Genomic DNA, 25,039 nt, shown 5'->3' with positions numbered 1-25,039 from the left:
ATCGTTTAGTTTTAATTAACCCCCGACGAAAAAAGAGGGGTGTTATAAGTTTGGCGTGTGTGTCTGTGTGTCTGTCTCTCTCTGTGCGTGTGTGTGTGTGTGTGTGTGTGTGTGTGTGTGTGTGTGTGTGTGTGTGTGTGTGTGTGTGTGTGTGTGTGTGTGTGTGTGTGTGTGTATATATGTAACGGGTGGGCAAATGAATCGTGTGGCCACAAAGGGGTGATTAATTTCTTCTGCCAATTTTTTTAAAATTTTATATTGTTTTTATATTGTTTTTATTTTTTAAGTTATATAGTATACGAAATTTAATTTTTGACTAAGACAAAGTTCAAAAGTTTTAATTGTTGATTAAGACAATGTACTGAGACTGTTTAAAAATTGTGATTTTCATAGAATTACCAAAGTAAGCTTAGTATTAATCTGATTTTAAATATATAACATAATTTTAATTGATAAAAAAACCGTTTAGTACCTGAAAAGTAGGTATCGGCTCTTTCATAACACATGGTAGCTCTTTCATTGACCTGCTGCTATGAAAGAGCCGATTTCGTTTTTTTTTTAATTATTTATATAAGAGATTATCAGCGTTGTTATCCTCTTTATTTTCATTTCATAACATTGCCAATTAAAGTGATTATAAGAAAACCTTGTTTCATTTGAAAGTAATTTAATAAAATTGTGTTTTTTTTATACTATTCAAAACTGGCTCTTTCATCCACACTCTCCCCTAATCCACGAGGACGAAGTCGCGGGCATAAACTAGTAATTCAATAAAAAGATAAGAATAAATAAGCATATAGCTATTTTTTAAGGTTGACGATTCAAAGCATAGGTAGGTAATTGAACGGCAGAACAGCTCGCCCGGTGTCGCCAGGGGCGGCAGGTGTTCGCCCAAGTCGTATGCCTATGGACCTTTACGCAAAAAAACTCCGCTCCAAATGTCGCTACCAGCTGTCCTACCTTCGAGCGTTCACCCATTTGGAGGATTCTACTGTGCTTAGTAAAAAATATGTATTCTGCTAAATAAAAACCGGCCAAGCGCGAGTCAGGCTCGCACAACGAGGGTTCCGTACTACAGTCGTATTTTTTCGACATTATGCACGATAATTCAAAAACTATCATGCATAAAAATAAATAAAAATCTGTTTTAGAATGCACAGGTGAAGGTCTTTCATATGATACCCCACTTGATATAGTTATCTTACTTCGAAAATTGAAAATGCTAATTATTAGTTTATGACCACAATTTAATTTTTTTTGTGTGATGTAACCACAAATTCACGGTTTTCAGATTTTTTCCCCTAATGCCAGCTACAAGACCCACCTACCTGCCTAATTTCATGATTCTAGTTCAACGGGAAGTACCCTGTAGGTTTCTTGACAGACTGACAGAAAGACAGACAGAGAGACAGAGAGACAGACAGACAGACCACAAAGTGATCCTATAAGGGTTCCTACAGATTTTTATTTATTTTGAGGCATAATAGTTTTCGATTTATCGTGCAAAATGTCGATAAAATACGATTGTAGTACGGAACCTCAGTGCGCGAGTCTGACTTGCACTTGGCCGGTTTTTTTGCAGAAGACACGATGTGACCAACAAGGTCTAACTAACAAGGTCAACAACTAAGCACATAACATACAGCCAAAATATAAGTTTAATATTGAAGCTATAAAGATTCACTCCAGAAAATAAGCTCACAGATGCTCGCGAAATATAATAATAAGGTTTATATCGAGGATGAGTGATTGCTGATTGATGTCCCCATCCAAATCCTTTTAGTGGATAAATCGCATAGAAATATGTACTTACATTGTAATCTAAAGCTCTATGCCCATATGCACATTGTACATAGGTATCCGTCATAAAAGGATAACATATTTAAATGCACTCTTCTGAAAGTGATATCCTTTATTTGGACTTTTACAAATAAGCAAGCAAAACAAAGTGTAATGGGTAATGGTGGCTATAGGTAGGAAAATAATGAAAACGAACCTTACAACAATAGTATCGAAATAATGGGCCATACACCATGCAGTTCGCGTGTTACATATTACAAAAAGGTGTGATCGAAAACCGCGGGTAAAATACTCACCTAATTATTCAACCAGGGCGTTTAGGACAAGGAATTGTACCTAGAACAATAGAATTTGGAATTATGAGGATTTTGCGGGTAGTCAAATAATTTCGATTATTTTTTTCGACACTATGATATTGTATTGTAACCTACATGATATGTGTGGTAAAACGCGTGTTGTTTCATATTGTAATGTATTAGGGAGACGACCGCCTTGTAGGGCTGGCGCGAGTGAACTGGCATCGTTCGGGCTTCGCACAGGCATCAGTATGGGCCAGTGAGACTCCGGGGCGCCGCCGCAGCACATGCGCAGAGCCCTAACGACAACACCCCTACCTCTCAATGTGCCCCGGAAACGAGAACTTAACAAGTCACACCGCAAGACGACACCCCGCTCTGACTTTACTCTTTAGCTAACAATACCGCCTCTGATATCTTAAGTAGAGACTCAAACTATTACGTGAACTGGTATGAGAGCAATAGACAAATACGGGTTCATAATAAGTAGTTAAAGTGTGAAGAAGAAGTAGTAAAGTTGTGATAGCCTAGTAGTTAGGACGTCCGCCTCCTAATTGGAAGTCGGGGGTTCGATCCCTGGCACGCAGAGTTATGCGCGTTTTAAGTAATTAAATATCACTTGCTTTAACGGTGAGGGAAAATATCGTGAGGAAACCTGCATGCCTGAGAGTCAAAGTCAAAGTCAAATGATTTATTCAAAATAGGTAATAAATTACTCTTTTTGATAGTCAGATGTTGGATTTGTAAGATAAAGTGAGGATAATTATTACGCAAACTTAAAACTAAAGCTACGAGGGTTCCAAGCGCGCCCAGGTCTGAGAAGAGCCCACAACAAACTCAGCCGGGTATTCTTTTTATTATCACCACTTTACAAAATTATTTAAACTTTTTAGAACTATTACATAGCCGTTAAGCAACTCATTACCAAGCTTGCTTATCATCATTTAAATAATCCTTTACATTGTAATAGGATTTTTCAATTAGTTTACGTTTTATGAAAACTTTGAACTTGTTGAGAGCCATCTCCAATATGTCTTCTGGAAGCTTATTAATTATTATAAAGACGTAAGGAATTACGAGCAAATGAATAGGCTACTTGACTCATATCTAATTTCGTCCAATAAATGATTATATATTATAGTATTTTGCTTAAGACAACGAAATATATCAATAACAATTATTAAAAACGCAGGATGGATATATAAATCCAATTTGAAAAAATACAGTTTTTATTTTTATTTGAAACGCAGAAAACGCTGTCAGCCATGATGTGACGTGTGTTAAATATGTAAACAAACAAATGTCATCCCTATTGACTAACGTAGTATCCATATATATAAAATTTCAAGTCCTGACTAACTTATATATCAACGCACAGCCTAAACATCTATACGGCTGGTTCTAGATACATGAAATTTGGTGGGTGTATTCTTTGTAGGTAAAGAGAAGGTATCCACTAGGAAAGGATTTTTTGAAATTCCACCCCTGAGTGGGTTAAATGGGGGTTTGAAATTTATGAAGTCCACGCGGGCGAAGTCACGAGCATAAGCTAGTTTTTATATATTTCTAAAAACTCATAGTAAACGTAAAAAATTATCGTTTTCTCTTTTTAAATTGAATAAGTTATTAAGTAAGACTTACAACAAAGTGATATTTGCAAAAATAAATTTGGGTTGCAGTCGTTAGTCATATAGGATCCCTTTAAGCAAGTCTTCGCGTGTTACGTATATTTATTTCACTGGGCACTCTCCACTCTGGGACAATCCACAACTTTCCTGTGGTCTTTATCGATGCGTTTTTACATTCTCGGATGATACAATAACGATAATTACTATATTTTTCATGTAAACTAGCATAGAAGTCATGTTTATTAAACTTTGGGAGGTTATGCTGTTGTTTACAAATGCATGACGTCAGAGCACAGATAATCCATCGGCCAAACATGGCCGACAGTGTTTTCACCTGTCTAAGAAAAATATATTTTTAAATTAAAGTTTTACGGTTTTTAGGGCGCAAAAAAATATAGTGTTAATTTTTTTGATCTAATAGGACAAATATTAACCGTTTAAGACCTACTTAAAAAAAGTGTCAACTAGCCTATTGCTAACTTTACTTAGCCTAGAGGCGGGCATTACAAACCTAAATCGACGCGGACGAAGTCGCGGGCATCAGCTAGTAACTTCATAGCTTGTGTTCAACTTGCACAAAGATTTATTTCAAAACACTCGCTCGGCAGTAGGCATCGAAATATAAATAATAGCAGTATAAGAAAAATCACATATTTATAAAACAAAATATATAAGTCCGCGACAATTCGATATGGCAATCGGGGCATGAGGCGGGGGGGACAGCCCGCACAGCCACACGTCACCCGAGCTATCCCTCACCGGGTTAGCGCGGGGCGTCCCCACCCCGATTGACATCTCGACCTGTCGTGTACTATAAATAGTCTTTCGTAGAAAATTTTAAAAATAGCTTAGTATTAGCTTCTTGAAACACTAGAACCCAAACAAACCCATGTAAAAATAGGGCAGTTTAGAGCAGTTAGATATTATATTTGACAGTAGAACCTGAATTTCTTGCCTACATAATGCCCAAAGGTAATGAGAGATCAAAGTTGAAAGCAAGTTGCATGCAACCGAGTCGTTAACCATACATTTGACAGCACTTAACAAATTGCTGTCCGGGTCATCATGTTCTTATTAATTTGGGGAAAGGAAAACATGGAAAGTGAAGTCCTATATTAATTTTGAGATGTTTTTATTAGACATGATAAAGACTGGTAAACCTTAAAGTAAACAAAGGTAAAGTTGAAAACTAAAAACCCGACTATCATCGATGCATATAGATAGGCCCTTAGAAGAAAAACCCAATGAGGTGCCATTGTAGTCTCATAAAAATATCTATGAAGTCTAGACGATTCGCGCAGCTAAAGCTAATTGGCACCGGCACCAAAAAGTATTATTATGGAACTACATTAACTCTTGTATACAAAATATATATTCGGTAATAAATTAATTTACTTTTTAATTTTTAGTGTTTGTGTATTGAAGTCGTTTTTTTACCTATCCCTTTAGTGACATTGATCACTGGTACACAATTTTTTTTTGTGTGGTACACAATTGAAAATTAAGCGAGAATTTTGAATAAATTCTGACGAAAACCACACATATTTGCCGCAAACAATAGTTTATCAAACAAATCAGCGGTTATACAAAATTACATGTACGCTGAAACGATTACAAGATCAATCAATAGAACGGGCCAAATAATAACGATCAAACACATTAAAACCCATGTCATGTCCATGTTTGGCCCACAACATTAGTACATGGTACATACAATGACCAATATGAATAGTACATAACCACCTATTTGTCAATAGCTATTAGCGCACCGATGAAGCCTCGCCGAAGACAACCGTTTCCACGGCGACTACATGTCAACAGAGTCTATGATATCGTTTTCAAGACCTGAATTTCGTATTGCTACATGATTTTTTATACGTGACTCTATCAGTACCCTTATTATAAATGCGAAAATGTGTTTGTTTGTTGGTTTATTGGCTTGTTGGTTTGTCCTTCAATCACGTCGCAATTTGCATGGGTATAGTCCAAGATCTGGAGAGTGACATAGGCTACTTTTTATCTCGGAAAATCAACGAGTTTCCACGGGATTTTAAAAAAGCTAAATCCACTCGAACGAAGTCGCGGGCATCAGCTAGTACACAATAAATCTCAGTACTTCATGCTGGGTATTGTTTGAGAAACACAATATGTAATTTTGAGAAGGTTTTCGCACTAGTTATAAATGCGAAACAGATTATGAAACCACCCTTCTACTGGTTGAAGAACCTGTAGAAAGGGGGGGGGGGGGGGGGGGCTTTGTTCTTACACAAGTACTGCATAGCCAAGAAAATATTACTTGAATTGATTCAAATCCCACCACACTTCACACTAATATTATAAAGGCGAAAGTTTGTAAGTGCATGTGTGATAATATTGTGTGTGCACGTTTCTTACCCTTCCACACAAAAAGTACTGACGATTTGGCTGAAATTTGAAATGGAGATAGATTATACCCCGGATTACCGCATAGGCTACTTTTTATCCCGGAAAATCAAAGAATTCCCACGGGATTTAGAAATACCTAAATCCAAGCGGACGAAGTCGCGGGCATCATCGAGTTAGATATAATTGGAAGAAATTCTAGATGTTGTGTCCCTTGTCAGCTGAATTAAAAAATTAAATGAACAATATCGATCACAGTAGATCCATGCATTATAATATTTCCCTTTACTTACTAAAAGTAGGGCATCACTATGCGGTTACATATTTATAAAATAAATCTATAAACGGCGTAATATATTATCCAGTGATGCATGAGGTATGTGAGATAACAGCAGGTGCTCGGACAATGCAGTATGTCATATCAAAACGTGGGAACATCGCGGCTGTGGGAACAATTATGCAGTACTGAGACTGACCTAATTGTCCTTTCTTTCCAGACTTAGTACTATGTAATTGTAGAAGACGGGGGGTGACACGGCCTGTAATTTGTTCCTCGCGAGCTGCTGAAATATTCAGGCTCATGAGAACGCGCGCCACCCGGCCTAGAGACAAGTGACCGTGTCCACACGCGACTTGCACGGTAGAGAAATCGACAGATGTCTAACTACAGAACTAGGGGTCGTTAAAGAGAAAGGCTCAGTACTTTGACATAATAGCATTTAATGAAAGACTTTTTTAAATTAATGCCAGTCTACTTGCAAAAAAAAGAATCTTCGCTTATAAATTTATAGTCTCAGAAGAGATATTTAACCAGTTGTCAAAGACGCAATTGGTTGGACAGTATAATTGGGTGGACAAGGAGCTATTCACAAAGAAGTAGGTTTTCCCGGCTGGCCCACATACCTACCCTCCCCGTTTCCGGGGGGATGCGTAAACGCATTTCCTAGCGATAAAAATACTTATCTTTTACACTTATAATTGGGTACAAAGAGTAAATGAGTCTATTTTCGAAAACCCATTGGAAAGTAAATAATCTTGGAAAGAAAAGTATTAAGACAACATTTCACCAGGTCAAAGAAATGTAAGGGTAACAAAAGCTTAAGGTAAGTAAGGGACAGAGGCCAGATTTTAAGGTATCCACCACCAAACTTCGCTTGTAAATTGGCATTATTATGGTGATGAATTATAAATTGATATGGATTTCAAATGATTCTAAATCAGTGACTAAGATCTAGCGCAAACAGATGATATGAGTAGAGGCGACTGTCAAGTCTATATTCGGTCTATAAAGGTCGAAATGGCAATCGGGGAGGGAACGCCCTGCACAGCTCCCCGCGGCCGCTATGGGCGAGCACGGGTGACGTGTGACTGTGGGTGTGCAGGGTGTCCCCGCCGCCTCATTCCCCGATTGCCATCTCAACCTGTCGCGGACTATACCTACTGACTTACTTTGAAATTGGCGTCTAATAAAGAAAACACGTGAATGCGCGCCTCGCCGCCTCTATGCCAAAATAAATAAAGCTTAGTTTGAGTTGTTATTAAGCAAGATGCCGCGCCTAGGCGGCCTAGCGTCTACCGGTGTGCCTCGTGCCTAAAGACTAGCCAGATTGGCAGCTTGCCATGAAAATCTCGGCAACCAACATCAGCGGCAAAGAATAAACAGAAAAATTCCAAAAAATAATCGTTTCGGTCGGAGGTTCAGGGCTTTTCCGAAAATATGTTGTTTATAAAAACAATTTGTTGACCAAGAAAAGCACAAAAAGATTGATCATTATAAAATCGGAACGCGGCTTTTGATCCTACTGTACAATACAAACATGTAAACATTTAGCCTTTGAGGTAGAGACAAAGCATACACTCTAGAGCGTTAGTACATAATTGCAACTTAAACAACCAGCCACTAAGCACATTGTGAACCAGAAATAGGTATGAAGGGTAACTGAAAGCTTACAAGTCACAAACAATAATTATGCATTAGAGAGAAGTTCCATTTTGTGAGGGTTTAAGCAATAGCTATTATATGTGAAATGGGATCAAATAACAGACAATACTGATAGCTTAGTTTTGAATAGGATAATATTATAATGAGTTACAACCCTTCATAGTTTCACTATGCGGAGATTTAATAAAAAACAAAAGCTATGGAAATAAAGATAATATGTAGCTATTACGCGACAGGTTGAGATAGCAACCGTGTGACATGCGGGTGTGCGAGGCATCCCCTCGCCTGTGCCCTCGCCTCATACCCCGATTGCCATCTCGATCTGTCGCGGACTACACTTAACTATAATTTTATAGGCGGAATTGGGTACTTTGCCTACTTTTGAATTTGATAAATATTATTACTTTATTATAAACTAGGATAAAAATAATGACGTGTAAGCTGAAAAAAATATTATAATCCAATAAAGATTTACAAAGTTACAGGCATTTTAATTTTGGAGTGGGAGGGTCTTCTATCCCTTTCTCGCAAAACGAAAATTTGTATGAAACCGCACGAAGCTACTACGGCATTAGTAAGGTGTGACGTCAAACTGCTGTATCGCTATCTCTGTCTAATCAGAAATATTTAAATGCTTATAACTTTTTTGTTATTTGATCGATTTAATTATTTTTTCAGTTTACGTCATTATTTTTATTCTAGTTTATAATAAAGTAATAAAAAAATTGGAATCAAATACACAATTACGTCTTGAACTGATGTCAGATCAAAAGATTTCTTATAAGAACAAATGGAGCGGAACATGGCAGACTGACCAAATATTTGCTGAATATAATTTTTGGTCCAAATGGTGGTGTGACCCTTCGAGACGTGATTGCCACTTGACACAAAGCAATCGCGCTTATTTCACGCCCGAAGGCGTTCGCCCGCGCCCGTGCCTCCGCTCTAGGATAGGATAATGCCCAACGAGCCGTGAAAGCATTACGGCCTTACTTACAAGACGTTCCGGTTAATCCTTCATACATTTACATTGCTCATCTTTTGAAATACGCTGCGGCTAACATTTTCCCATACCACAAAAATGTACGCACTTTAGAACAGATAGAAGAATATGTAATATAAGAGCATTTTTATTCTACGCTTTAAAAGGGAATTGTATAAAAGAATCAATTAGATACTTTACATATGAAGTAATGTTCTGCTAACGGCGTTGCCTTTGGCAGTACTCGTATTTTAACAGGCATACTTGTATCCGCTGGATAATATTATTTAATATAGAATAGCACAATTATAACTAAAATCAATATTACCTCAATACTATAAAATAATAGTGCTCAATAGAACTGTAACGACTACCGACACAAGATAATTAAAAAGTATAATTAGGCCAGCAGAGGAAAATCACTCCCCAGCGGCCTTTCAAAATACAGTTATCTATTCCGTTTCCTCCTGGGTCGGCGCCGCGTAAATATTTGATGCTCATATCGATCATAACTTCCTTGCGTCGCTAGACTCATCGCTAAGTAAGCCTCTATGATATCTATTTACAACAGGCTACGATATAATTTGAATCAATTAAAACTCTATCAAGTCATCCAAAATATGGTATAAACAAGTAGGTACTCAGCTAAACAGCACTTATTATCGCACTAACAACACTTATCTAAATAGACTAATTGGTGCTCTAGTGCCAAAGATGAGGATGATCAGACTATACTGAAAACTTGACGTACAGTATGCGGCAGAAAGTAATGAACATCGACCTTTAAAAGGAGATAACAGATTTGTAGAGCATTGTCTCTGTCGTTGAGACCGACAAAACGTCATATAGGTATGACTTATGAGTGACAGAGACAACGCTCTACAAAGCCGAAACGTCATTCTAATGGCCGATGTATATTACTTTCTGCCGCGACTGTAGCTATGTCCTGAGTCTATGTTCCATCCTAAACTGTTGTCGCTTAGATAGTATCAATTAATTGTGGCTAGTTTTATTGAACCTACAAAATAGACAACCTTAGTTTGTTAAGGAAGGAAGACCAGACCATTTCGATTCTCTTATCTCTATATGTACTGAGTTTACGAAAGTGCAGTAATACTGACCTTACCTACTCATAAAATATGGTTGCGCTGCAAGTCTACCAAATTATTAAAGGGTCGTCCAAGGCATAAGGTTTATTAAATATTAACTTTAGCGTGTCAAACCTACGAAGCAATAAGAATACCGTATGGCGCATTCAATTGTACAGCGAGCTTCATGACTTATGAAGAAGTGGCGGTGGTTAGGTGGTAAAAATAACTGTGAATTGTAAGAAGCGCATTTGGCGTTTCGTGAGGGTAATTGGAAAGCCTCAGCCGTGGGCGTGCCGCACGCTAGCGGCAAAGTCGGGGAGACATCTTGTATGTGTTTGCCTCTCTAGTAATTTTCCCGTCCGTCCTTGTATATTTAAGCGGCGTCGTCCATACCGCTCTCATGCATATGTCATGAGCGGTTGCCGCGCGACCGTTTGTTGACGGTTAAGCCGCGGGAAAGCGACCACTGGCCCTCGGCCCACCACCGCCACCACCAATAATTATCGTTCCACATTCAATACAGTCTATCGACAACACCCTCTGTCACCCGCCTCCCAGCCGAGGGATGAGTCGACAATTAGATTCACATTTTTCTCTAATAGTCCAATGTAATAGCCTCAGGTGGTGTCGGAAGTATGTAATATCACGTTGGAGCCTAATGCCTATACCTAATTAAATGACAGCGTTTCAGTCCCAACATGAATGCACGCAAACTAATAAATAACAGTTTTGTCTGATGGGCGAATAATTTAATGATATATCGAACGAATCATTAAAATATCGAGCCTTTTAGCTTTTAGCAAAAATGTAGCCTGAAAAATATCCCGCGGCTTTTAAAAGCCTTCCTAGACGCTTCATCAGATAGATTGCTCCAGAGATTTCACAGATGTTTGACTTCGTGATTGATTACGAAGCCGACGAGTTTTAGGTTGAACGTATATTAGTAATCGCTTTTTTAGCGATCTGCTTCTATCCAATATCGTTTTTTTGACTGCCAGTTTGAATGACTACCGGTAGGGAACCGGAATGACTACCGGGAGGGAACGCCCCGCACACTCGCACAGAACCCGCGCTAACCCGGTGCGGGCGAACGCGGGGGACGTGCGGGTGTAATGGGCATCCCCCGCCTCATACCCCGATTGCCATCTCAACCTGTCGCAGACTATATTTAACTACTAATAGATTGATCTAATCTACACATTAAAAATATCTATCTGATGCTAATAATTGGCAATAGCATTTATTGCAAAAAGATATTTCAAAAAATTCAAACAACTTCCTTTTGAGTTTTGACTGCAGGTTATTGCATATTATGATGGCCTGAGGCCTAGATGGGTACATCTAAACCTATCTATTTCAGGTTAAGAGATTGGAACCTGGTCAGTCCGTAAGTAGATGTCTAGTGAATCTACTAAAGAATTAAGGTTTTCAAGAGTTTAGATGGAATTAACTGAGGAATACTACTTTTCGCTTAGAGCGTTACCTAATTGGTATTCGGAAACTATAAAAATAAATTACATGTCGGTAGGTATTGATGATATTCAAACTGCATGGTAAGAGTTAAAGAATACTCAGCTACATAAAGATATCAGAAGACAATATTGTTAGGTCTTTGAAACGACAAGACTTGAATCGAATTGCTACGTGTCATGAAAAATGGATTTCGTGCGACAACAGAAGACGAGTAAACATTCGTAAATGCAACTGTAAGTTCCCGCAAATTGCTATTGCGCTGAAACCATGTCTTATTAACATCGAAATGACGTCATTTTGACGTCAGCCGAAATAAAAATATACCTACCATCAGCTCGAAACTTCAGTCTAGTGCTGACGTAACTAAAATGGCGGTCACGCGCATTAGCAATTTGCGGGACTTAATATATACCACATAATTCTCACAACAAACATCAAATTATTTTCTTTAAATTCTCCATTATAAATATGATGAGGACAAAACATCTAGGTAGGTACATTTTATTTTTTTACTTTATTCAAAGTGGAAGAAGAAGACATGTTGTGCCGACCCCACGTAGCGTGGGATAAGGTAAGGAAGAAGAAGAAGAAGGCTTTATTCAAAGTTTTCTTACAATATTTTTTATTCTATTTTTGTACATAAAATTGTTGTCAGCTGAAACCACATGGTTTGGTATGGTTTAAAATTTTACCCTATGTTTTCTCATTTTTAGGGTGCCTTACCTCAAAAGGAAAAATCTGTCTGTCTGTCAAGAAACCTACAGGGTACTTCCCGTTGACTTAGAATCATAACATTTGGAGGTAGATAGGTCTTAAATAGCAGACATAAGGGGTAAAATCTGAAAACCGTGAAATTGTGGTTACATCACACAAAAAAAATTAAATTGTGGTCATTAACTGATAATTAGTATTTTCAATAAGTAAGATAACTATATCAAGTGGGGTATCATATGAAAGGGCTTCACCTATGCATTTTAAAACAGATTTTTATTTATTTTTATGCATCATAGTTTTCGATTTATCGTGCAAAATGTCGAAAAAATAAGACTGTAGTACGGAACCCTCGGTGCGCGAGCCTGACTCGCACTTGGCCGGTATCTTTATGATGGGACCACAAATTCATAATTTTCGGATTTTTTCCTTTGTGTGCTATAAGAGATTGCTACCTGCCTTTCATGATTCTAGGTCAACGGGAAGTACCCTATAGGTTTCTTGACAGAGATGACAGACAGACAGACAGACAGACAACAAAGTGATCCTTATAGGGTTCCTTTTTTCCTTTTGAGGTATGGAACCCTAAAAATTACATCTCGACCCCCCCTAGATGTGCGATCATGTAACAGAAGTTAGCTAGCAACCCGACTGTGACTCAAAAATTATTGTTCTGGAACTGAAATATAGCTGGCACATTACCAAAATTATAAAACTTTACTCTAATAGATAGTTGGTTCCTTTTCCCAATTCTTTTGGAAGGAATACTTTTAAATGAAAAGAATTATAGACAAAGTTTTAACTTTGTTGTATATATAAGGCAATGTTTACATTGGCAAAGGAGTTTTACCGGAGCTGTGCTGTTTGTTACTTGTCTCTTTATTTTTTAGTATATGTATAATATATATTAATATTTTTTTGATATCACAAAAACCTGTCAACGGCAACATCTTGGATTTACCTTCTGGGGTATGTCCAGATCTGACTGAGAAGAGAGAAGATCTGGTCATGTGGGATTTCTACCCACTAAAACCCACTCGGTAGTCATCATCAGGGCATATTAAAGGCTCCGGGAACTCTGAAGAATGTGTACCCATTGGGCTAATGCTGGAGGATGAACTACCCTGACCTCATGCACTTGCATGTATGCAGGACAGCTTTTACCACAGCAAGCTGCCGCCTTTCCAGCAACTGCATTGCAAATGATTTTATATCATTCGCAATGAATGTAAAGTAACTACACACATTTTGTTTAGGAGTCATAGATTATGGTGTTAGTTTGTTTGTAGATTGATAGTTTAAAATTGTGTCATCCTTAACAGTATCAAACAATTTTTCAAATTCAAGATAGGCTTGCATAGACTACAAACATGTCTACCTAATTGATAAGGTCTAGGTTGGAATGCACTTGCTTAAAAATGTCTATTGCCTTTTTTATATTCTTCTTTTATCTGAGGGTACCTACTAGCTAAATGTGATGTATCTATGCATTGAAATTTATGATGTGCATTTTAAAATGATTGTAGAGATTACAAGCTCACAACTCGTAGCAGCCTCAACAAAATAACTGTTAACGCAATAATTATAATTATGTATTGATAGGAGTACTTATGCCTGTATTACTTATAGAGTTATTATGATTACAAGTAAGTACTTATTTAATTGATTTTAGGTTCCGCTTATTACACATAAACTGCCTATTGATGATTGATTTGAGGATAAACAAGGTTAAGTAAGAATCGAAACAATAAGAATGCGTGAAGATAACCAAAAAATTGACATTTTAGTAATTATTACTTATCACAAAACTAGGAATAATAACATGTGTTATTTCGAAGTGTATATCCGTTGATTTTTGAGACTGATTACTTAAAAATACTTATCCGGTGACCGAAATTTAATCGATAATGTAACGTGAACAACAAATCATTATTAGTACGAAAATCGATAAATAAGGTAGCACTTACCAGACAAAGATCCTTTTATTTCATGCGCAGCGATGCAAAATATTATTTTACCGAAATACTTATTATCAGTTTGCTCGAAATTGCAAATAAAAACGAGAATACATAAAACAATAAAAATGGCGGCAACTTCAGCAAGAGAAATACAAGAGAAAAGATGTTTGTTGGTTTGGTTGGTGTAAAATTTAAGACGCAGTCTACACGAGTGAAAGATAAAATTATTTTAATTTATGTACATACCTAATGGTTTTGTGAAAATAAATATATTTAATAATAACTAAATCCGATTTCAGTTCGAAATCGTGTCAAATCGATAATTCAGAGTAGACTTGGAGTAGTTAGATTAATATAACATGTATGGTTAGTTACCTGTAGCAAATCAACTTCACAAAACCTGTATTAAACGCGGTCTTGTAACAACTCGATACGATGAACGCAAACGGTAGTCGGTAAACTGTAAAGTAACCGGCAGGGAATATTGGACATCTACCTTTAGACATAGAAAGCGGTTTCATAGAGCGTTGTTTCTGTCGTTGAGACTGGCAAAACATCATATAGGTATGAGTGACAGAGATAATGCTCAAAAAAGTCAAAACTCTCTTTCTAAAAGTTGATATACAATATTTCCTACCAGCTACCAATTGTACCCTATTACGAATCCAAATCTAGAACCAACTTAAACTGAGCAATCGTTTACTACATGCACAAATTAATGAAATTCACCTTCCTTTTACTCCAGATATAATATAATTAAGTTTACGTAAAAATCCATGAATCCCCAATGTCTGTCATTATTATCATAAAATGTATTTATATTAATAACAATTCAAATTGAACTACACTACAGTTAAGCTGTCTTTACTGCTAGGTACGAATAATATGACAATCAGACCACCAGCCAAGCTAATCAGAAAAAGCTACCTTTGGCCATGGCCAAGTTCCAAAAACGAACAAGTTTTTAGTTCAGTGCATATTATATTTTTTGTGAGTTGCCTGAAATAATGTAGTTATTCTTTTACTCTAACCTTTCAATATTTTCATGGCTGTAGCTATTTTAAGCAAGATATGCATTCAATGTGTACATAGTATTATTATCTATGGTGTAGATTTAGTCAGTCATGATATTTTATCTGTAGTCTTTATGTAATAAAACTTGCATCCAGGGCTGGAAATTAATTTTAAAAAAAGAATAAAATATTTAACCTGTAGCCTGTCAATGTAAAAAAAAACCAAATGTCAATGTCAATATCAATTGTACGCATGGTCCTTCATTTGTCAACAAATTGTTTTCGAACATAGAGATAGTTTTTCGAATCTTACGTTATTTAATTTAATAAAGTTTTAAATATATTTACGCAATATACGTATTACTGTTTTTCTACCACTCTTGATATGAGAGTTCTGTTTGTGTTTATTTATAGTTAAAAAATAGTTATGTTCGGTACTTTCGTACATGTGAACTGTGCACTCAGAAGAAGAAATAAAAAATGAATAACTCCTCAGATTACTCCACAATCATCTGGTCTGAGCCACATTGCTCTAAAGATGCACTTACGGATACTTATGGCTGGTTTATGCAGTTTCTCTTGGCAGTTTTGGCGTTTACATGCCTAATTGGTAAGGTGAATCGCAATATGAAAGTACCTAGCATAATTTTTTAACCTTAGAATCATTGCCAATGTCTTGCGAGTTGCGACAGCATTGGCATTATTGCATCCTTAACTATGCAATATGCACTCAATGGCTATAAGACACTGGCGTGACATAGGTATTGTATTATTTGAAAATATAACCTCCGAGTCCAGTATAATAACATCTTCAGAATAATGTTGGGACTGCCTCGGTACTGTAGCGCGTCCGGTATGTTTGCGGATAACTGTGTAGACGGCTTCTTCGCAATCATACGGAAAAGGATCGCCTCAATGAAAAGTAGGTTGCAGACAGACAGGACAGCGCTCTCAAGGCGCACTGGATGTCTGCATTAGTTAATAAGTATATTAATTATATTAACTAACATAGAATAAGTTTCTTACTAACATACATTATATTATAATATAGTTACTAACATAGATTAAGATGGTTACTAACATAATATTGTGGGCCTTTGATGTCTGTGAAATAAAGATTATTTATTATTTATTATTTATTATAACAGAAACAGTTTGATATTATTTATTTTTCATAAATATTGTTAGTAGGTATATGAATATGTATATTTCACTAGGATATTTAAACACTGATACTGAGTAGTGAACTTAGTAAAACAACACAGAACTGCTACTTTTCTCCTGTCAAATCGTGTTAACTGTTAAAACTTAAAAATGTGATTTTAGGTGAAATATTTCCAATAGCTCTACTGATTCGATACACCTCTTTGTTTCAGGTAAAAGATTTTGTGAACCTCGCTATGCAAGAAGACCATGGCTGATCTGGTTCTATGACACATCCAAACAAGGTCTTGGAGCATTTATTATTCATGCTGCTAATGTTTGGCTTTCCCCTCACCTTAGTGGAAATCCTTGTACATGGTAAGGAATAAGGATAGTATTTTAGACAATAAGAAAAGAGACATTGATTGATGTGCATAGTGTGAAGCTGCCAAATCAAACTCATGCTGATACATGAGTGTTTATGTAGAAGCTTTGTCACATGTGTATGGCTTGATAAATTGTAACCTACCTATCATTCTTGTTTACATGCACTATACCCAATTATTTAGCTGTAGATAGAATTTTACAATAAGTGTTAATTTTTCATTGGAGACTATTTAGGTTTAAGTGTTTTATATATGTACTAACTATCCTTGTAATTATTACTGTTTCTCCAGTATCTCGCAGAATGAGGTCTCATGTTAATTTTTGTTTGTTCAAAGGTACATAGTTAATTTCATGTTGGACTCTACACTGGGTCTTCTTATAATCTGGGCAGGCATCCGGCTGGCGCAGCATTGTGCTAGAGTGTATGATATACCATTGATCAATTTCGGTGAATATGGTAAGTGATATCAAGATAATGGCGCTGATTTTTTTTTAAATAGAAATAGCGAGCAAATGAGCAGGCGGGTCACCTGATGTTAAGTGATTACCGCCGTCCATCCGTTGTAAATATGGCCGGAATTGCGCCTTGTAAAGAAGGAGCCTGTACTCGGGCGCGAAGTACCGCCTAGCTCTGTTGAGCACCCCAAGCTTTTTAGAGGCTAATGCGTTTACCTTCCAAGTGAGCCCAAAATTGGACCTGGATCTTTTTCTTTTCATATTGCTAAAAAAAAGACTGAACATGAATTTGAAATTTAAAGACTCTGAATTTAAGCGCACGCTACAAATTATTTAAACAATTGGTTCGCGATTGGCGGCTCTAAATTAAATTGAAAACTGAATCTGTCCTTTTCATATTAGTAAGGAAAGGATGTGAAGGTTGTGCTCAGAATCAGTACCATGATCAACCTTAACATGTTTTGGGATTCAACTGTTAACCTTATGCTAATTAAAAATTTAGTAGTTATAACTGTTTTGTATACCATACAAATTATAATGTATAGATTTGAATATTTTGGAATTTCTAATTCTATTCTCTCAACCTTACATTGCCATAGGCTTAATGTTTACTGACACCCGCTACTATGAAAGCCATAGAAGTTAATTGGCATTGAAATATTATATAAATCATAATATTTTGTTCAGTCATTCTTGTGGGTGGTGATGGCCCTGGGCGCACTTTAGAGACGCGGCAGGCAAGTACGCGCCGCGTCGTGTCGCGCAATGAGTTTAGATCTTAAGGGTGTATTACACACCATTAGCTTGGTAGTAACCAACCAAGCCAGACCAAGTTGTGGCCCCTAAATTGCCCTCACCCAAAATCAAATCCACATTAAACGCAAGATTTAGTAGTTGGATGAACATTGTTTTTTGCAGGCAAACCACCAATGTGCTCGGCATGGATATGTCAGTGTGTACTATATGCAGCGCTGGCTACTTTCGCCAAGTCGATACTGGCGCTAGTGCTACGCCTGCCGCCAGTGGTCGCTGTGCTGTCGACGTTGAGACTCTCGCCCGTCTCGGACCCGCGTCTAGAACTGGCTGTAGTCATGCTCATCATTCCCTTCTTCATTAACGTGAGTCACTCCCGTACGGGAACTACTATTTATCTAAAGTAGGCTTGGCTCACTTGATTGCGTGACCCGAGACAATATGTATAACCACGACACTGCCTGTGAATTGCTCTTTATCGCGACGTGACAAGAGTCGCTAATTATTTAAACGTCTTTGCGGAGTGAGCCTTCTGTATCTGTAAGGGACTATTGTGTGTGTGCACCAACTCAACAAACATAAAGAGAGAAAAATTCAAAACTGTTTTAAAAGGACATCCCACTGTACAAATGAACTTTATATCACTAGCTGACTAGCTAATGCCCGCGACTTCGTCCGCGTGGATTTAGGTTTTCAAAAATCCCGTGGGAACTCTGAGTTTCCGGGATAAAAAGTAGCCTATGTCACTCTCCAGGTCTTTAACTATACCCATGCAAAAATCACGTCGATCCGTTGCTTCGTTGCGACGTGATAGAAAGACAAACTAACAAATCAACAAACTAACTCGCTTTCGCATTTATAATATGGGTAGTGATACTATATTTTTTCGTGTCGTTTTTCATTAATTGTTACTATTATTTACAGATTTTAATATTTTGGGTGACCGATAACTTCCTCATGTATCGACCAAGAGGTGTGAGCAGCAAAATTAAAACAAAGGTATGTCATTATTATGTAAAACTTGTGGTAATAACATTTCCATTTACATGTTCATTTATGTTTAATTTAATTAATTAATTAGTCCAGGAGCCACTGCTCGTTTTTTGTGATTAATAATAACAGGCTGAATCTTCGTAAGTAGGTTCGGTTCAACAAGACGCCCAAGTTTTCCTCTACGAAAATTCTCGATAGAGTAGATATTGTAATGCGCAGGTATAAAACATGTCGATTCGGTGGAGTGTCAAAATTATCTGTATAACACTAAGTTTTTTATTTGAATATTGAGATAATTGAATCATAAACTCTTAAAAATAATGGTCCTACAAAATAGACAGTTTACTTCAGCATCTTCCACCAAACCTACTCCCGAAGATTCAGCCTGTTATTAATCACTAAAAAAAACAGGCAGAGGACCTGCTGGACCAGAAGGCATTTAGTAACTTAAAATAAAATAAATTTTGTGCAGGTAAGTATAAAAATAGAAATTACATTGACAACACATGAAATCTAGTCCAATGTTGCAACCAAGAACAATTTCAGGTGCGATACCAGTCAATAAAGAAAGAGAAGTCAGGATCTGAAGAAGAGGAACATTCGGCGGACGAGCGCCTCCTGCTCGGCGCGAACGTATGACCACACACCCAGCCCGCCAAAAGGGCTTAACATATTAGCTATGTGATTCAGACTTAATTTAGGCACTCGGTATATGTATATAGTATAGCAAAACGATTAGGAATTAAAAGTCGGATTCGCATACTAAGGGTTCCGTACCATCATACAAGAATCTCAAACCAGTATAATAAAAATTTATCCCTCCAACAGCGGTACAAAACACTGCAATTTAATGCCGGGCAGCGCCATTTTGACGTGATTTAGTAAACTATTTTTTTTTCCTTTACTTGTGCTATAAGACTACCTGGCAAATTTCATGATTCTAGAATCTAGGTCAACGAGAAGTACCCTATAGGTTTTAATCCCCTGAATTGACAGACACGACGGGTAGACAGACAACGAAGTGATCCTATAAGGGTCAGTTTTTTTCCTTTTGAGGTACAGAACCCTAAAAACGAATAAGATCGAACTTGATAATATTCCTAAGATTACTATTACGAACTAAGAAATGTTTTTAAAGTTCTGAGCGTGAGCCTCATAATGCCGCCATTCCAATCCAACACCTTGGGAGTTGGGACCCCAACGTCTATCGTTTTTCGAACTATGTGTCGTTCATTGCCACTTCAGCTTTGCAACCCGTTGAGCTATGTCGGTTACACTGGGTCTCCTATGGATTTCCTCGTCTCTGTAATATACTGAGAAATAATTCTGTAATTCAACCTTCAAAAGGTTAAATAAGGTTAAAAATGCCATTTCAACCGTTTGGGAATCAATTTGGATTCGGGAAAACACAAATAGAGTATTTGACATCATATAAAATATAGGATTTATTGATGGCATCCGTATTGAATATGAATTTTGGAAACCAACTATTAAGTCAGTTAAGAAAATTACGAGATATTTTAAGAGAAAATCGACAAGGAAAATGATTTTTTGTCCACTTCAACTACAAGCACTTTTGAATTATGAATCTGCCACTGGTTCGGAATGCCTTTCCTTCCGAGAAGAATCAGAATCAGTGGAGAGAAAAAACTCGGTGGTTCCTCTTTTAAAAATTTCGATTTTAAATTTTATGCAATTTATTTTATAAAAATAATTGCAGTCACGCGCATTGCTGGAGCGAGCTGTAATAATTTGTTCTAGAACTGTCCGATCTCTTTGCGAATCTCGATAAAGCAATTATTATTTTAAATTATCGTCAATAAGGTCACAATGTCAGCGCCATATTGGCCTACAACATGATTATATGCATATACTTAGTAACCACTGAAATTGATATATACAAGTAGGTACACTGGAAGATGTGTGCCATACAAAATGACAGTTAGTTTTTGTGCCGATTCATATAGCGCCCCACCGAGCGTACACTAGTGGGAATGAAAATCAACGCTTTGTGTGATCTTCGTGTTGATACTAGAACTAGATTGACAGATGTCAGATGATAAAAAGGGTAGCCTATATCTGTATACGGGATGCAAGCTATATCTGTACGTAAGTAACAAACGTCAAAATTGTTAGAACGGATGGGCCGTGAAAAGCTAGCAGACTTATAAAACTCATTGTAGTTTAAGTTCGTACCATGGATTCATTCGTTTTGAATTACGTACCCTGTATTTAACGAAAATGTGTCATTTAACCTTGTCTATCTCTATTCATATCTATCACTTACAAAATAAGTATTGCTTTCTATCGTATGGCCAGTCAGCGACTCTTTGTTTGAATGACTATTTTCCTAACATTATTTACCAGGCAAAGTTTATTTTTAGGGTTCCGTACCTCAAAAGGAAAAACGGAACCCTTATAGGATCACTTTGTTGTCTGTCTGTCTGTCGGTCAGTCTGTCAAGAAACCTACAGGGTACTTCCCGTTGACTTAGAATCATGAAATTTAGCAGGTAGGTAGGTCTTATAGTTGACATTCGGGGAAATATCTGAAAACCGTGAATTTGTGGTTACATTACACAAAAAAAAATTGTGGTCATGAACTAATAATTAGTATTTTCAATTTTCGAAGTAAGATAACTATATTAAGTGGGGTATCATATGAAAGGTGTTCACCTGTGCATTCTAAAACAGATTTTTATTTATTTTTATGTATCATAGTTTTTGAATTATCCTGCAAAATGTCGAAAAAATACGACTGTAGTACGGAACCCTCATTGCGCGAGCCTGACTCGCACTTGGCCGGTTTTTTCTGTTTGTTTTTCTTACTTTAGAGAGTACATACGACGGAATTTAATATAAATAATGACACCTAACAACATACAATTTATGAAAGAGTACCTATGTGATATTTGATATTATATAAATATTTGAGGTTAGTAAGATTTGAGCATTTTGTTGAGGCTGATATAACAAAGAAATTATATATATAAAATAAATATGACGAAAAGAAATTATTAAGGAATTCGTAAACATTTTAGTTTTAGTTATGAAGTTAGTTGTCTTCAAACCATCACAGTTATTATTATAATAATAAAAAGACAGTACCTAATAAAATGTGTAATATAATCGTGTTAAGTTTGAAATAATTTTATATATTATATATTTCGATAGTTATATGTTTATATAGAATATAAGATGTAAATTGAAATATTTCAATTTTTGAATAAGTACCTACTCGATGAAATTTTTCTCAGTAATTGTTGATATTATTGTGTGCGTGTAATAAGGCTTTAAAACGAATTGCTTCCCATACGTAAACATATATCTTTACAATCGCAATACTAGATATATTATAACATGTATATTGTGTACTCGCTACCTAATATACCTATATAAATTCCAATTAATTAAGATGTAATTACAAATACGATTATTTGCTTCACATTTGAATTTTGAATTATATATTAGGGATATGAGAAATATTTTTTATAATATTTAATTTTTACAAAGAAAAGTTTCTTATTCAAATGTTCCTAAGAATTAAGTACTTAGCTCCATGTAGTGCCATTTGTATTTAAGTGTTATTAACATCGAATAAAGACTGAGAAAGTCGAGAAAATAAATAGATATTATTATGATATCTAAACGTTGTATTGTACCTTCTTATGATAATGAAGCTTATTTGGGTGTGTCTCAGATCGCTAAGGCTATGTTTAACCAAAGTAGCGAAGTCAAACGAGGGAGAAAGTCAGCATAGCTGATCTGCCGTCCTTTAACTAAAAAGTGCAAAAAAAATTTTTTTTGAGTTAGACACGTCGGACAGACAGACCGACAACGAAGTGATAAAGAGTTCCTTTTTTGTTCTGAAAATACCCGAAAAATAAAGTAAGTTATAAAACTAAGTGTAAGTTGTAAGTTGTAGCAATATTTTGATATCCTGTAAATCAATACACGCCATAAGCTACAGTACGCGGCCGAAAGTAATGTATATATCGACCTTTAGATGGAGATTTGTAGAGCACTGTCTCTGTCGTTGAAACCGACAAAACGTCATATAGGTATGAGTGACAGAGAACACTACAAAACCAAAATGTCATTCTAAAGGCAGATGTACATTACTTTCCAACAAATTCCTAAAAGGCCAACGCATCGGCAGTTCCTCTGGTGCTGCAAATGTTCATGGGCGGCGGTAATCACTTAACATCAGGTGACCCGCCTGCACGTTTGCTCGCTATCTCTATTTTTAAAAAAACTTTCGGCCGCGTACTGTAAATCGATGTCTGAAAGTCTTCTTCTTTCTTTCTTTTCCACTACAGAGAACATGTGAAAAGGATGCCTATACTTTTAGGTTTGAGTACAACTGAATAAGCGCCAATGTTGATTGTTTTGTTGACATTAAATAGACCAATATTGTTAAATTGGACATTCCATTGATGTAAAATTTAGATGCCAAACTTTTTTATAGTCCGTACAAAATGGCGCGTGAGGAGTTAAATTTAACGCGTTTTATGTTATTATGTTATATATTATGTTTATCTACCAAAAACTGGCTAACCTAGAACATTATCTGTCATTAGATAACATGAGCTCGGAAATCTTTAGGCCCATGTAACATTAAAACAACATTTTATACAGAAATCTGGCAAACCACAGACAGATATCAAAAATCTAGAACTTGTCTACACAATTTCATTGAGTTTAATTGGTAAAAATTCAAATGAGAACCAAACTAAGTTTATGTGGGGCGAGCTACGAATAAACTCCTTTTAATATATCTATCTAGTAACAGAGAGATGCATCGCTCCAAAATCCAGTGCCCATTTATATCTATAATAGTACGCGACAGTTCGAGATGGCAATCGGGGAGGGGTCGGTACAGACCCCGCGCCAACCCGGTGCGGGCGAGCGCGGGTGACGTGCGAATGTGCGCGGTGTCCCTTCGTCTCATACCCCGTTTGCCATTTCAACCTGTCGTCCGCGACAGGTTATACCGTCGTCGGTGTGGTCACAATACTACTGATTCGATATTGTTTGCAACATGGTTAAAACTAATAAGTTTTTTTTAAATATTGTACTATTAAGAATGCCATGATTCATGAAAGATGGTTTGTAAAAAAATAATTAAGTATATTATGTAAAATACATATTCACTGTATATATCTATTTGTGCAGCTGTTTATTGCTTGTGCGAATATTAAATTATACAAAATTATAATTGTTTTTAATTTATACTCAAGGTTGATTTATGATATTTTATTTGTAACGGTAAATCGTGAGGAAACCTGCCAGCGTAATAAAAGTCTCACTAGTTCAACGGTTGAACTAATCAGTTGAACTCTAGTGGGAATGAGCGACGCCGTCGAAGTCGCGCAGACTTCAGTGTGACTTCATTATAAAATAAAAATAAATAAAATAAAAATCTTTTTTATTCGAATAAACTTTTACAAGTAGGTACTTACGAATAGTCGGATGCATCTACCACTGGTTCGGAATGCCTTTCCATTCAGTTCTTTGTACAGTTCGCAAAATAGGTAGGCAGTCCAATCTGAAGTTATGGCGATTTGTGCAGGTACACCCAAGGATACACGTCCCGCTAAGATATGGTTTTGTAGGTACACTGTGGCTAATTCCGTTGTACACAATCTCTAAACTAAACTAAAATGGTACGTCTCAATCTATTGCTATCCCTTTCATAATTTACTTGCGGAAAATGATAGCACTAGATTTAGACCTGTACCCGTAGTACAAGATTTTACGTCTCACCAATCCAAACCAAATTCGACAGTCGAAATACTTACGCGTTACAGAAAAATTTACCTAAACAGCCTTGAATTGAAGTTAAATATTCAATGCCACTGATTTTAATTTCGCAATGTTTCCGCTTGGAGCGCTGGCTGTAGAAGTGTAGACAAACTTGAGCTTTAAAACAAGGCTTTTAAGATCCAGTTTACTGTAACGCGGAAGTATTTCGACTCTCGAATTTGGTTTGGTTTGGTGAGACGTAAAATCTTGTACTACGGGTACTGTTA

General features: G+C 36.6%; 2 protein-coding genes across 10 annotated transcripts in view; one reads left to right on the top strand and one right to left on the bottom strand.

Annotated features, from left to right (window-relative positions):
* Nucleotides 1–14,437, bottom strand: part of HnRNP-K (Heterogeneous nuclear ribonucleoprotein K) — a 50,370-nt gene extending 35,933 nt beyond the window's left edge. For 3 of the 9 annotated variants that reach the window (XM_034979268.2, XM_034979271.2, XM_069505635.1), the window contains exons 1-2: nucleotides 14,273–14,437; nucleotides 2,097–2,136 (exon numbers count right to left, since the gene is read on the bottom strand). The gene's annotated coding sequence lies outside the window, so the exon portion shown is untranslated. Of the gene's footprint in view, nucleotides 1–2,092; nucleotides 2,137–2,231; nucleotides 2,313–14,268 lie in introns of those variants that run through there. The other 6 variants (XM_034979270.2, XM_069505637.1, XM_069505633.1 and 3 more) reach the window with 5 other exon arrangements.
* A 1,116-nt stretch (nucleotides 14,438–15,553) lies between these two features.
* Nucleotides 15,554–22,002, top strand: LOC117991674 (store-operated calcium entry regulator STIMATE-like). The gene is made up of 6 exons (XM_034979273.2): nucleotides 15,554–15,886; nucleotides 16,653–16,797; nucleotides 17,142–17,263; nucleotides 18,181–18,380; nucleotides 18,940–19,014; nucleotides 19,555–22,002. Exons 1-6 carry the CDS (start codon nucleotides 15,757–15,759, stop codon nucleotides 19,645–19,647), a joined length of 765 nt encoding a protein of 254 aa, XP_034835164.1. The 5' UTR covers nucleotides 15,554–15,756; the 3' UTR covers nucleotides 19,648–22,002.
* Nucleotides 22,003–25,039: the final 3,037 nt, after the last annotated feature.

The sequence above is a fragment of the Maniola hyperantus genome, chromosome 20, assembly GCF_902806685.2.
Source record: "Maniola hyperantus chromosome 20, iAphHyp1.2, whole genome shotgun sequence".
NCBI lineage: Eukaryota > Metazoa > Arthropoda > Insecta > Lepidoptera > Nymphalidae > Maniola > Maniola hyperantus.
Note: the sequence above shows the minus strand (reverse complement) of the source record. Positions and strands in the feature narration are given on the sequence as shown.

Coding starts and splice junctions, on each gene's coding strand:
- LOC117991674 (XM_034979273.2), top strand. CDS start 15,757: ATGAATAACTCCTCAGATTACTCCACAATCATCTGGTCTGAGCCACAT. Junction 16,798..17,141: donor AGTGGAAATCCTTGTACATG/GTAAGGAATAAG, acceptor GTTTGTTCAAAG/GTACATAGTTAATTTCATGT. Junction 19,015..19,554: donor GCAGCAAAATTAAAACAAAG/GTATGTCATTAT, acceptor GAACAATTTCAG/GTGCGATACCAGTCAATAAA.